General features: G+C 38.7%; 1 protein-coding gene across 1 annotated transcript in view; it reads right to left on the bottom strand.

The window, feature by feature from the left end:
* slc17a7a (solute carrier family 17 member 7a) overlaps positions 1 to 14,520 on the bottom strand; it is a 31,659-nt gene extending 17,139 nt beyond the window's left edge. The window contains exon 1 of the mRNA XM_082136675.1: positions 14,366 to 14,520. Coding sequence (XP_081992801.1) covers positions 14,366 to 14,427 — 62 coding nt within the window. The 5' untranslated portion in view covers positions 14,428 to 14,520. The remainder of the gene's footprint in view (positions 1 to 14,365) is intronic.
* Between the last annotated feature and the right edge of the window lie 575 nt (positions 14,521 to 15,095).

The raw sequence follows: 15,095 nt of genomic DNA on the forward strand, positions 1-15,095 counted from the left end.
TGATGTGACGGAGGTGCTTTCCTTCCTACAAGAGCTGTTGGATGGGGGCAGGGCCCCCTCCACGCTCAAAGTTTATGTGGCGGCTATAGCAGCGTTCTCAGAAACAACGCTTGGTCAGTCAATAGGAAGGAACGATTTAGTCATCCGCTTCCTTAGAGGAGCTAAGAGACTGAATCCTCCCAGACCTCCCTCAGTCCCCGTATGGGACCTTTTCTACGGTTCTGGAAGCCATGAAAGGTGCGCCATTTGAGCCTTTGCAGTCAATCGATTTAAAACACCTGTCTTTCAAAACAGTGTTTTTGCTGGCTCTCGCTTCAGTGAAGCGCATAGGGGATCTGCACGCGCTCTCTGTGAGCGCGGCGTGCATGGAGTTTGGGCCCAATGACTCAAAAGTTATACTCAAACCTAAGCACGGTTATGTTCCAAAATCCCTCAACACACCGTTTAGGGCGCAGATTATCTCTCTGTCAGCCCTACCGGTCCCTGATGAGGAAAGAGACGCGAGCCTCCTTTGCCCAGTCAGGGCATTACGAGCTTATGTGTCTCGCTCGTCTGTTTTCAGACAGACGGAACAGCTCTTTGTTTCGTTTAGCGGACGTTCTAAGGGACTAGCCGCGTCGAAACAGAGCCTATCCAGATGGATAGTTGATGCTATAGCGCTGGCATACGCCTCCAAGGGCATGCAGTGCCCTTTGGGTGTCAGAGCGCATTCCACGAGAGGCATGGCCTCTTCGTGGGCCTGGTCAAGTGGGATTGCCTTGCAAGATATTTGTATGGCGGCAGGCTGGGCCTCCCCGTCTACATTTATAAGGTTTTATAACCTAGAGGTTCCCGCCCTGCAGGCCAGGCTGCTGTCGGTCTAAACTACCAGTATTATCTGACCTGATGCGTTCAGCTCAGAATGCTGCGTTTGCTGAGCACAGCTCGATGTTCGACAGTTTAAAGCTGGGCAAACTGTGTAAGACCCACATTTTTTCCCATCAGTTCAGGCCGTACCCCGCCCTGTCTGTATGATGAAATTCGCGTCCCTTCGACGCTACTTTATGTGGAAAAGTGAGGCTGCACCCCTCCTTCTTCCCGGACTCTCTGTGAGTTCACTGAGTGATTGTGCACTATATGTACCCCGGGCTTTCGCCCTTGGGTCTTTGGTGTCAGATCTCAGCATGCACGGCGTTTTACATTGGGTCCCCTAGCGTAAGATATCTTTTCTCGGTTACTAACGTAACCTCGGTTCTCTCTAGAAGAGGGAACGAGTACTGCGTATCTTGCCGTGCATGCACACGCTCTGGTTGCTTCGATGATGAAAAACCAGATAATAGCTGCCTGCGAGCGATATTTATAGGCCTAGACCACGCCCATTTCGGCGGGACGTGACGCAGCGGGCGCGAAGTGCCCTGATTGGGTCTGGCGTCACGCCAGGCCTCGCTCGATAGGCTGCTGCAGTTGCCGCAGAGCAGCCAATAGGCGCGCGAGCTGTCTCGCCTATGTCTGCATTGCTGCTGCAACGCGTTTTGCATTATTACAAAATTAAGGATAATTTTTGGCTTCAATATCTCGCGGAAAAGGATTTTCCCCTAGCGTAAGATATCTTACGCAGTACTCGTTCCCTCTTCTAGAGAGAACCGAGGTTACGTTAGTAACCGAGTACGTTTTTAACACTGTTCCTGAACATTATAACTTCAACGTATGTCTGTGCCCAGCACATTTTACGGATAACAGCTTCCAGAAGATAGTACAATGCAGGCTATACGCACAAAAGCTTCTCCTGAAAGGCGTAGCCATTCCCATTTTATCGTGACAATCTGTAGTTTATGGATCCCAACTTGTAAGTATGTCTTATTATTTATAGTTGTGTTTTCTATTAACAGTTCCAATTATAAGCTTTATATGATAGCTATGATGTTAACGAAGGGCAAAGCTTTGCCTCCGCTAGCCTGCTAACTTACATTACAGTATTGATGTAGTGTTTACTTTAGCTTTTGTAAGCTCTTGCTTTTGTAAGCCTGTTCACCGCCCCTTAGGAAAATTATCCATGATTTTGTGATCGATTACTGTTAGTATTAACATAGTTTTCCAACAAATATGATTAAATGGTTGATAACATCGTATCTATACGATTTTTTTTTTTTTTTAACACACCACTCTGAAACGTCCTGTGAAATCCGTGCTTGTAAAGTCCATGCTTGAAATCCGTTCAGCACAATCCTCTTGTTCATTAACCTTGTCAGGGTCTGAATCAGGCTCGAATTGGTTTGAAATTGACGCCATTGTTCATATTTACATCTGAGTAGAGCTTGTGATTATGAAGGGGTGTGACATTTCCCAAACACGCGCTAGGCATTTCCAATCACAACACACTGCACAGCACATTTCGTATTTCGGAAAGATGGGCTTCATCGAAAACGATGTGTTTAAACATATACTGGGGAGGATTTAAAATATGTGAAACATATTGTGTTTTTTTAACAATCAAGCATGAAAACATATTCTTGTACAGACCAAAAACAAAATCAAGACTTCGTAAAAGGGCATAATAGTACCCCTTTCAGCTATAGTCTCAGACTTAAATGCATATTTGATCTTTTTTAAATGAAAGAAACTTGCACTGACATATAACTTAAAATGCCATTACCATTGTTTTGTCTCAAGATGCACACCAGTAATGTGTTTTTGTAAGGCATGTTTATAAAAGCTACTTAATCTAAGCCCTGTGAAACCGGGCCTTAGAGGGCCAAAAGGTCAAAAATGCTTTTATCCAAAGCAACTTTCAGGCCACATATTACGAGGAGTCTTGGATTAATCTGAGGTTAAGTGTCTTACTCAAGGACACAATGATAATAGTTCATGTCTCTTTAAAGGGTCAAACCATGTCCTGAGCTCTACCCACTACAGCTCAAGCCAAAAGATACTGATAGGGAAAATGTCATCTACTGCAGCTGTTTAAAGGGGTCATCGGATGCCCATTTTCCACAAGTTGGTATGAATCTTTAGGGTCTTCATGTAAAGTGTGTAACATACTTTAGTTAAAATTCCTCAATGGTTGTGTAAAACAACACCCTTTTTACCTCCTCAAAAACAGCTCTGTTCACAGCGACCCGTTTCGGTGCATGTCTCTTTAAATGATAATGAGCAACTGCTCACCCCAACCCCTCTCTTCCATGGGGCATGTCGACACAAGACAAGTAAAGTGCTGCCTTGGCAGACAGAATACAAATGGCTGAGGGCAGAAATATGCGAATACGGGACAGTCCGTCAGCGGTCGTGGGCGGAGCATGAGCAATATGACATCATATTGCTCAGAAAATTCCCAAAGGCTTGATTATTGAGAGTGTTTAGGCTTTTTGAGGATAAAAAAAAAGTAAAGTAAAAAAAGAGTAAATGGATTTTTTTCATTGTATGGTGGTTGTGTCCACACACTGCAAAGACACATTTATATGCAAACACCATATAAAAGTGAATTTTGTATCCGATGACCCCTTTAAGTGTTAAGGCACCATATTATTGACTTTCGACTTTTGAATATTAAAATATTTTATAAGCCAGATCAGAACTGTTATTACACTCAAAGTCATCTTTAATCAAAATCACTTCAGCGACATCTCTTCTCTTCTCTGATGAAGTGTTTACTGGCACGGGGGCGAGACAACCTGTTACTTACAACAATAGCAAACAACAACCATCCAATCATTTCCCAAATGCCCTGCATTTTTCTTCTTTGTGAAGTTGTTTCACCCGTATAATAGGGAATAGGGAAGAAAAGACTATCGTAACTTCTGTTTCATGCCAACTTTAAAAGGCATGAGCTTGGATATGAAGTCACATACACTAGGGAACCCTCATAGGTCACAAAACTACATCACATACACTCCTAAAACCAGGTGGGATGCAGAGGGAAGACACAGAGGGAGAGAGGACATGGAACAAGAATGAAGTGTCTCACTGGATAGCAGTACATGGGAGTCCAGCAGAGACCATCTGCATATGCAACCTGTCTGTAACGTCTACAGCCAGTAAAAACACACATACAAGCATACAAGCAAACACTTTCACAGACATATGCTCTGAAACTTAAAATAAATATATGAATTTAATGTGCAGATAAAATGAATGCAAGATTATCTGATGCTCACCATTAAATCTGTCCTTTACATAGATACTCAGTGTGGCTGTATTTGCAAATATGTAATTCTCACAAATCATGCTAAGAAAAATTATATATATATATATATATATATATTTATGAAGAGTTCAGATGCAAAAGCCTCTAAGTGCCATCTGAAATTTTCTTCTAGAATGATCATTTTTATCAAGCTCATATATTTAAGTTAAATAATTTCACTTAAATGGCAATGCAAATTACCTATTTATTGTCATTTAAGTGAAATTACTTAACTTAAATATACAAGCTTTATAAAAATGATCATTCTAGAAGAAAATTTCAGATGGCACTTAGAGGCTTTTGCATCTGAACTCTTCATATATATATATATATATATATATATATATATATATAAATAAATGTATAAAAAAAATTATACATATGTGTATAAAAAATACTATTTACTATTACTATTTACTATAAAATGCATCCAACATAAGTTTCCAACATAATAAGTAGATGTTTCTTGAGTCACAAATCAGTTATTTCTAAAGGTTCATGTGACTGAAGACTGAAGTAATGAAGCTGAAGATTCAGCTTTGCCATCATCACAGGAAATAATTACATCGTTCTGCTTTATCAGTACATTGTACTATTTTTACAGTTTTTTTGTTGTTGTTTTTTTGGTATATATATATATACACTCACCTAAAGGATTATTAGGAACACCTGTTCAATTTCTCATTAATGCAATTATCTAATCAACCAATCACATGACAGTTGCTTCAATGCATTTAGGGGTGTGGTCCTGGTCAAGACAATCTCCTGAACTCCAAACTGAATGTCAGAATGGGAAAGAAAGGTGATTTAAGCAATTTTGAGCGTGGCATGGTTGTTGGTGCCAGACGGGCCGGTCTGAGTATTTCACAATCTGCTCAGTTACTGGGATTTTCACGCACAACCATTTCTAGGGTTTATAAAGAATGGTGTGAAAAGGGAAAAACATCCAGTATGCGGCAGTCCTGTGGGCGAAAATGCCTTGTTGATGCTAGAGGTCAGAGGAGAATGGGCCGACTGATTCAAGCTGATAGAAGAGCAACTTTGACTGAAATAACCACTCGTTACAACCGAGGTATGCAGCAAAGCATTTGTGAAGCCACAAAACGCACAACCTTGAGGCGGATGGGCTACAACAGCAGAAGACCCCACCAGGTACCACCAGAAAAAGAGGCTACAATTTGCACGAGCTCACCAAAATTGGACAGTGGAAGACTGGAAAAATGTTGCCTGGTCTGATGAGTCTCGATTTCTGTTGAGACATTCAGATGGTAGAGTCAGAATTTGGCGTAAACAGAATGAGAACATGGATCCATCATGCCTTGTTACCACTGTGCATGGTGGTGGTGTAATGGTGTGGGGGATGTTTTCTTGGCACACTTTAGGCCCCTTAGTGCCAATTGGGCATCGTTTAAATGCCACGGCCTACCTGAGCATTGTTTCTGACCATGTCCATCCCTTTATGACCACCATGTACCCATCCTCTGATGGCTACTTCCAGCAGGATAATGCACCATGTCACAAAGCTTGAATAATTTCAAATTGGTTTCTTGAACATGACAATGAGTTCACTGTACTAAAATGGCCCCCACAGTCACCAGATCTCAACCCAATAGAGCATCTTTGGGATGTGGTGGAACGGGAGCTTCGTGCCCTGGATGTGCATCCCACAAATCTCCATCAACTGCAAGATGCTATCCTATCAATATGGGCCAACATTTCTAAAGAATGCTTTCAGCACCTTGTTGAATCAATGCCACGTAGAATTAAGGCAGTTCTGAAGGCGAAAGGGGGTCAAACACAGTATTAGTATGGTGTTTCTAATAATCCTTTAGGTGAGTATATATATATATATATATAAATGCAGCCTTGGTAAGCAAAAGATACTTCTTTCCCAAAATTTTTTTTTTTTAAATGTTCTGATCCACCCCACACTTTTGAATGGTAGTACCGTCATATACACTCACCGGCCACTTTATTAGGTACACGTACACCTTGCTAGTTGCCTACTGGGCTGGACCTTTCTTGAGCATGCCACGAAGAATTAAAGGGATAGTTCACTTTGAAATTAATTTTTGGTATGTTTTAGCTTACCTCAAGGGCATCCAAGATGTAGGTGTCTTTTTTTCCGCAGTAGTTTCAATTTTGATATTTTTAGGTCAAACCGTTCTTGTCTGACAGTCATATAATGCAGGTCTATGGTCATTATCTCAAAACACAAGCACAGAGTCCAAATTAAAACAATTCCCCGTCGTCCAAATTAAACAATTCCCCATCGTAAGTACACATTGATGGCCTTTGATTTTAGCACATTGATTTTAGCTCTTGAACACAGCCACGTCCAAATGTTCTGATCTGATGTGTGCGCAGACTGGTGCATAGATATATACACTAGATGTCGCCTTAAAGACATTCGTTCCAATGAACTGCCGTAGACAAGGCGACATCTAGTGTATATATCTATGCACCAGTCTGCGCACACATCAGATCAGAACATTTGGACGTGGCTGTGTTCAAGAGCTAAAAACTATATAAATACTGTTCGTTTTCTCACACAAACCGCTCGTTTCGTGTCTTAGGCCATCAATGTGTACTTACGATGGGGAATTGTTTAATTTGGACGATGGGGAATTGTTTTAATTTGGACTCTGTGCTTGTGTTTTGAGATAATGACCATAGACCTGCATTATATGACTGACAGACAAGAACGGTTTGACCTAAAAATATCAAAATTGAAACTACTGCGGAAAAAAAGACACCTACATCTTGGATGCCCTTGAGGTAAGCTAAAACTTACCAAAAATTACTTTCAAAGTGAACTATCCCTTTAAGGCAGTTCTGAAACCTTTGCCTTCATTTTTCATGGCATAGATTCAACAAGGTGCTAGAAACATTCCTCAGATATTTTGGTCCATATTGACATGATCGCATCAGACAGTTGCTGCAGGTTTGTCAGCTGCACATCCATGATGCGAATCTCCATTCCACCACATCCCCAAAGGTGCTCTATTGGATTGAGATCTGGTGACTGTGGAGGCCATTTGAGAATAGTGATCTCATTGGCATGTTCAAGAAACCAGTTTGAGATGACTTGAGTTTTGGAACATGGCGTGTTATCCTGCAAGTAGCCATCAGAATATGTGTACACTGTTGTCAAAAGGATGGACATGATCAGCAACAGTACTCAGGTAGGTGTTTAAACGATGCTCAATTGGTAATAGGGGCCCAAAGTGTGCCAAGAAATATCCCTCCCACATTACACCAGCACTAGTCTGAACCGTTGATACAAGGCAGGATGGATCCATGCTGTTATGTTGTTTACGCCAAATTCTGATACTCTGAATGCCGCAGCAGAAATCAAGACTCATCAGACCAGGCAATGTTTTTCCAATCCTCTATTGTCTAATTTTGGTGAGACAAATTTTAGCCTCAGTTTCATATTCTTAGCTGACACAGGAGTGCATCTTCTGCTGCTGTAGTCCTTCTGCTTCAAGGTTTGCTGTGTTACTGTTACTGTTGCCTTTCTATCAGCTGGAATCACTCTGGCCATTCTCCTCTGACCTCTGCCATCAACAAGGCATTTTCACTCACAGATCTGCCGCTCACTGGATATTTTCTCTTTTTCAGACCGTTCTCTGTGAACCCTGATGGTTGCGCGTGAAAATCCCAGCAGATCAGCAGTTTCTGAAACACTCAGGCCAGCCCATCTGGCACCAACAACCACGCAACGCTCAAAGTTTGAACTTCAGCAGATCATCCTGACCAATGGTGCCTAAGTTGCTACCATGTGATTAGTTGATTAGAAATTTGTGTTAACGAGCAGTTGAACAGATGTACCTATAAAGTAAAGTTTATATAATATCTATCTATCTATCTATCTATCTATCTATCTATCTATCTATCTATCTATCTATCTATCTATCTTTATATATATATATATATATATATATATATATATATATATATGTATACTGTATATGTATGTATGTATATACATATGTGTGAGTGTCCCATACACAAAATAAATATATTTGAAATATATTTTTGGAATATATGCAAATATTCGAAATTGGCCCAATAAATACATTTCAGTTAAATATGTGAATATATTTATATGTAAATATGTTTACTAACAACATATATGTTCATATATGTTTTAACTTTTGCAAATTGTTTCATTTGAAATATATTTTGAATAAATCTATTGTTTAAGTGTACTTCACTGTTGGAGTGTCACTGTTATACTTGCATCATAAATATTGTGCATATTTTCAATATTTAAATGACTTCAGGAAAGATGTCAATAAAACACAACAATAAATCTAACGTGCCACCTAATATGGCCTAACAGTCCTAGGAAAGCAACTATCTGTCATTTTACATTGCAGTCATTTAAATGTAAGTACAGTATTTATTATAGCTGTGTGTCATAATACAGTAGTGAAATATGGTAGCCTACTGTTGTGTATAGGGGAAAAGGTAGAGGAATTACTATGATCAAAATACATTTTCAACCCTTCTTTAGCAAACTAAACATTTTATGACCATATATTTTGTCATATATTTTACATTACATGTTATAAATGTAAATATATTTCACACATAACATCATATATTTTTGTTATATTTCAGAATATATTTCAAAATGATAAATATAAGTGAACAACAATGCAAATATATTTAAATGTATTTGGAATATATGCCACATATATTTTTGACACTTTAAAATATATTTCAATTTTTTTTCTGTATTGTATATATAAATATATATGTATATATATATATTGTTTTTTAAACCCACAACAGTTGTATAAAATTAAATAGCACAGAGAACTATTTCTGAGCTCCACAAATCTCATATACACGTATCACAATATTAATCTCTGTCTCTCTCCCTCTGTACGTCTTTCTCTCTATTTCTCTCATTCTGTCACTGTTCCTACAAAAGCAGATCCCTTATAATCCCTTCAACCTCAAACAACATACAATCAGAAAGTGAAGTGAAATGAGTGGTGGATGACTGCATATGTCTGTTCACATGTTAGGGAGCATATTCATTCTGCAGCCATATAATGTGTTTTAATGTGAAACTAAAAAGGGTGTCTCATGGAAAATAGCAATGTGTTTCAATTATAACTAAAACCTCTCACACCCGTGACTCATGGACGTCCCTCCCCTTCAATTTCCCCCTTCCATCTCTTAACCACTGTTAATCTGTAGCTCCACCCTCAGATTAGGATTACAGAAATTATAGACTTCCGGAGATAAATATGAGCAAGAAAAAAAAGAGTGACTGAGTGGAACGAGAAAGAGAGTTGGAAAAAGAGAAAGAGAGGGGAGGAGCGTGGTTGTGCACAATTGAATGCACACACATTCACTCAGGAAGATGTGTAATTAAGGTTAAACCTAGTTAAAAACAGATTGCTGCCAACAGCGGCACATATGCTACCTACTAATGAGAATGACTGTTGGCTGTAATTAATATTTATTTCACGGTGTATTTGAGCTCTTTCTCTTTATCTGCATCTTACCATGTGACCATTGCACACACAAAAAAACAGGATTACAGATCATGCACTCTTCTGCATCTCGTTCCACGGTTCATGACACACCAGCTGACCTGTATGTGTGTGTGTGTGTGTGTGTGTGTGTGTGTGTGCGCGTGTGTGTAGGCCATCTAAGAGTCAGGTGTACCGCAGAAGGGGGTGTACAAGGACTTTGCTAAACACTTTATATGGGTAAAACACAAACACGCACACAGAATCCTGTCCAATAGAATTTACTTCTATGTCAGCATATTATAAATATCTTACATGGGTGCCAACTACCAAGTTACCATAACCTCTAAAACATACACATTTGCATACCCATCATAACAGCACAATCTCAGCAAATGTTTAATAGTTTTTATTGATCTCACATACATATTATACACCTAACCTCTCCACATAAATGACTTTATCAAGGTCATCATGCTCTGATTCTCTGAGTATACACACATCACGTTCACTTTCAGCACTGCCGCTTACCCGTTTTTTTATTTGATTTTACTTTTTGACCGTTTATAAAGTATATTCTATCCAGAGGTTTTATAATTAATTAAAACTCAAATTTGTCACTTGAAATAAACGTTAACCAAAATCAAATTAAATATGAAAAACCTTAAACTTATTTGATTTCAGCTAGTTGCCAATTAAGTCAGAATTTCTCATTCAACTTAAAGTACTAAAATTACTAAAACTAACAAAATTACTACAAGAAACTACAAAATTAAAGTGAAAATATAAAATATAAAGATGAAATCTAATAAAAAATATTATAAAAAAAGCTGAATACAACAACTGCTCACCTGTGGCCTCCTTAAAATGACCTTCAGAATCTTGGCGAAAGTAGTTGAACAGTAGGCTATATGAAAAGAGTATGTATTCATATAAAACAGTATAGGCGAAAAGTCCCCGGATAAGAAAAGTTATTACTTCCGACGAGATTCTGAAGTGCTGATGGACACTTTACTATCCCATGAGGCCACAGGAGAGAAGTTTTGAGTTTTGACAACATTCAAGATTCATGATGAATGTAGAACATCTAGACTATACATTCATACTACACGAATACATAGAGCATACTGTTTTAACGGCCACAAAGTGCTTATTCAAAAGAAGTACCAACTCTGAGAGTAACGGTTTCAGACTAGCCACTGAATACTGATTTAAAAATGTCTTTGTTAAATATTTTAAATTATATCACATGTAATAATCTTAATGGGTTACCTATAATTACAATTATTTAAATAAATATTTTAATGATTTTTTTATATATATATTTAAAAAATATTAAAATAAAAATTATAAAAAAATAGAAATCAAATTAAAGTTTTAGTTTGACTTAAAACAGACTTTCATATTTCACTTTTTTGCAGCATGTACACCTTTCAACAATGTCGCAGGACAGCAATATCATTATTTACGATGAATGTGACGATAAATCACAGACACATTTTTTTTTTAAATCATGCACTTCTGCATCTCGTACCATGATGCAAGTTTACATTCCAAGAGTTCATTACAGTTGCACATTTGTATTTAAGTTCAGAGGTGAGATGTGTGGATTTCTGCTGACACTAAACGCACACAAACACATCAAACATACATTGACATACATGCACTTTTCCCATTTAATCTTGCTGTAAGAGGATAAAGGCACAACAGTTAAAAAAAATTACATAATCCTACCCAGTTCTCTCTAGCACCCTCCCTCTCTCTCTTTCTCTCTCTTTAACCATCACTACAACTATGTTCTGTTCATCCTTTTAACATCTTGGCTCACTATTCTACTGTCGTTTCATGTATGGAGAGGTGTTCTGAATCTAGTTGCCTCTCTGATCTTTGGTTAATTTTATGAAAAATTCTGATTCTGATTCATTGTACAAAAGGTAACAGATTAAAACTGATCCACAAATCTCCCCCTCCCCCTCTTCACATTTGTTTCTGTTCTACCATCAGTGTGTTGTTCTATGATTTTTATGCCAAATTCCTCTGACCCTCCCCTGCGTCTATTGAACAGATTGGGTCTCAGTGGGACCGTGTCACCTGGGGAGATACTTCCCCCCTCCTGACACTGACACACACACACACACACACACATACTTATACATCCTAGCAGCCTGACCTTCACATGTTTTCAGATAAGCAGCCTAGTGAACATGCAAAATACAAACGACAAACAAGAATAAAAATCTGTGAGTGTAAAAAACGGTACAGGAGAAATGACCTTACCGCCATTAGCTGAAAACTCATATTTTTATTTTTTACCTAAATGTTTCTCTTGGAATCAGAATGAGCCAGAAATCCCAAGGAAAATATTAACAATGTCCAACAGCGAATAAATATACCGGCTGTTGAACATTGTTCATGGCCAAGTAAACAGTGAGAAGTGTGTTTTAATAGAATTTACTTTATAAAAATGGTATATTCCACAGGGCTGAAATAGCATCTTTTCTTCAGTGAGGAATGGCAGAATGAGAAGAGTTGAGGTGGAGGGATGGAGTAGGGATGACAGAGGGAAAACTGCAGGTGTGAGGTGTATTGCTTGCTGGCCTGTGAGGCTGAAACAGTAGGAGAAGTAGATGCATTGCTGAGCTTTAAATGATTAATCAGCTGCTGATGCTCTCTCTAAAATATTATCAGGGACACAGAGTCTCACAACTAAAGTAGAGAGTCAGAAATCCAAATCAGCAGTTTACTTTTAACACAAACTTTTGCACAAAAACCATAGCCTACCTTTAGTTTCACACTACACTTAAAGGAATGGATTATTTTAATATAAAAAAGCATGTTGTAGTCAAAAAGTTCCATTAAATTCACCTCCAGAGGGAATTTTCGCATCGCGAAAAAAATCGGGAGTCGCGTGCTACCCTTCATTTAATCCCGCGATCTCGCGCGCTGAGGACGGACAGAGCTGACTGGTGAGCGCGAGAGACGAGGAAGTGATGGGAGGGGGCGTTCAGGGATTTGTTGGGCCGACAGCTGTGTGTGGGTGTGTGTATATGTGTGTGTTTCTGATGGGCTATTTCGGAGCTGGATTTTAATGTTTAGTTGCAACCTAAAATCTCATGAAAGAGTAGGCCTATGCGTTTTAACACTAAACTGAACATGAAACTTTAACACTAAAACTTATTTCACCAGTGAATGACTGTGTAGGCTATACATCGCAAAGAATCTAGGCTACAAAATATGCTATTTATTTTATAGAATATAAACCTTTCAAAAATACATCCAATCCAAATTTTCAGAAGGCTATTAGTAAACGCTGATGTTAGTGGTTACCAAACATTTTTCCAAGAAGACAAACTTGTTTGAAAGGGATGTACTTTGACCTTTGGGAGAGTCCATCCTGTCTGAATTTGGGCCTAAGACAGATATCGAATTAACAAGATTTAACAAGGTATTTAAAATGCTCCACCGCCAGCAAAATGTGTTCAACACCAAATCTGCCATGACAAAATAGCCTACTTCCTGGTCTTAATTAGGTTTAAAATAATACATTTCAGTTGTTAAAATAAACTTTATTTGTACCCCCTTTATTATTAAATAAATTCAACTTTATGTTTAATGTTTTAAAAAAAAAAAAGTGTAGGCTATTCAATTTAAAATTTAATTTTGACAATTTATTAGTTGAATAATTAAATAACCGATGACAGACAAAGCAGAATCCAGTAAAAGAGAAAATAGATTTATCTGCAAGGTCAAATTATTCTATGACTTATATAGCCTACTTATAAGGCATATGAATATTTACATATTGAATAATTGACCATATTTTAAATGAAGATATGTCATAATATATTAGAAAACGCAATGAATGCAAATTAAATGATTTCACTCAACAAACATGTAGGTTTTACTGAAAGCGAAGATGTCTGAAATGTAGCCTATATATACCCTACTTCTGAAAAGTCATCTTACTCCGACTTAGGCTACCATATATAGGCTACTGTTCTTTTTGTATGGAACTTTTGTATCGAATACGCTTAGCCTACGAAGTAGTAGCCTACTCATGGCGTATGCAGACCAAATTTGGTCAACGACTTCCTGTTCTCTGCGCGCGTTCCGCTTTATCAACTAGGGCGTGGAATCAGAACTTGTGTGTGTCCTGGGACGCGCGAGCTGTGCAGTGATGCGCGCGACTACCTGACGCTCAGGTGGAAGAATGACTGAACTCGCTCACGCGCACAGACACTAAAGTGAGAGAGAAAGCGACCAACGCCACGCATCGGACGTCTGTGGCACCGGGTTAGCCGCGAACTAATCTGATCCATCTGGACAATCTTCTCAATCGTACAGAGTGGATGCATTACGTGCAAACTGATTACATAAGAAGAACACATTTGACTCAGATTCAGTCACGACAAGGGTTTGCACCTGACATCTTGAAGAAGGATACACACGCACAGAGAAGGGGAACACAATCACTTCTTGGCTATACTTTCCACTAGTAATTTTTTCCTTACTAAACGTGCTGTCAGATGCAATCACAGACATAAACTCAACGCATTTTAATTCCCATGTTTTTCAACACCTCAGCTTCTACAAAAATCACCTCTGGACAATAGCCTATTTATTCTTTATTAACCAAGAGAGAAATGTAAAACAAGTAACGGAAAAGTTCTTTTTACAAACGTACTTTGAGGATAATAAGATGGTACTTCACCTGTGTATTTTCCCCAAAGTTTTTCCTGCCTGAGCCTTAAAGCGGTCCGGACGGATCTCCATCCTCGCGACTTCCGAGTCCGACCGGTGTGCTCCTGTCCCGTGTGCCTGCCTGACTCTCTCTCTCTCTCTCTCTCTCTCTCTCTCTCTCTCTCTCTCTCTCTCTCTCTCTCTCTCTCTCTCTCTCTCTCTCTCTCTCTCTCTCTCTCTCTCTCTCTCTCTGGTTATCCCTCTAGCATCCCCCTCCCCGCTCTTTCTTTCTCTCTCTGTCCGTGGTCTTGATGAACATATAGGATAAAATCATTCAAATTAAATAACTTTTATGGTTTTTGTAATCAAATGTATCGTGAATAGACCATTACGCAATTAATTTCACATAACTACACATTACATAAAATAAGTAAAATAAATCAAACCATAAAGCCTATAGGCCTATACGCTCTCAGAAAATAAAGTAGCCTACATAATTGTACCTTTAGGGGTACAATGGCTTGTCACTGGGGCTGTACCCTCAAGGGTACAATATTGTACCTTAACCTTTAAAATAAACGGTACATATGTACCTTTGAATGCTTTTTGACCCTCAAAAAGGTACATATATGTACCTTGAGGTCCAATAATAAGCCTTATGGGGTACGTTAGTGTAGATTGTACCTTGGGGGACAGAAATGAACTCCTACTGTACCCCTATTTCTGACAGTGATAGCCTATGTATTTGAAGAAAACCCTGA

Source organism: Leuciscus leuciscus (assembly GCF_965113295.1).
Source record: "Leuciscus leuciscus genome assembly, chromosome: 1".
NCBI lineage: Eukaryota > Metazoa > Chordata > Actinopteri > Cypriniformes > Leuciscidae > Leuciscus > Leuciscus leuciscus.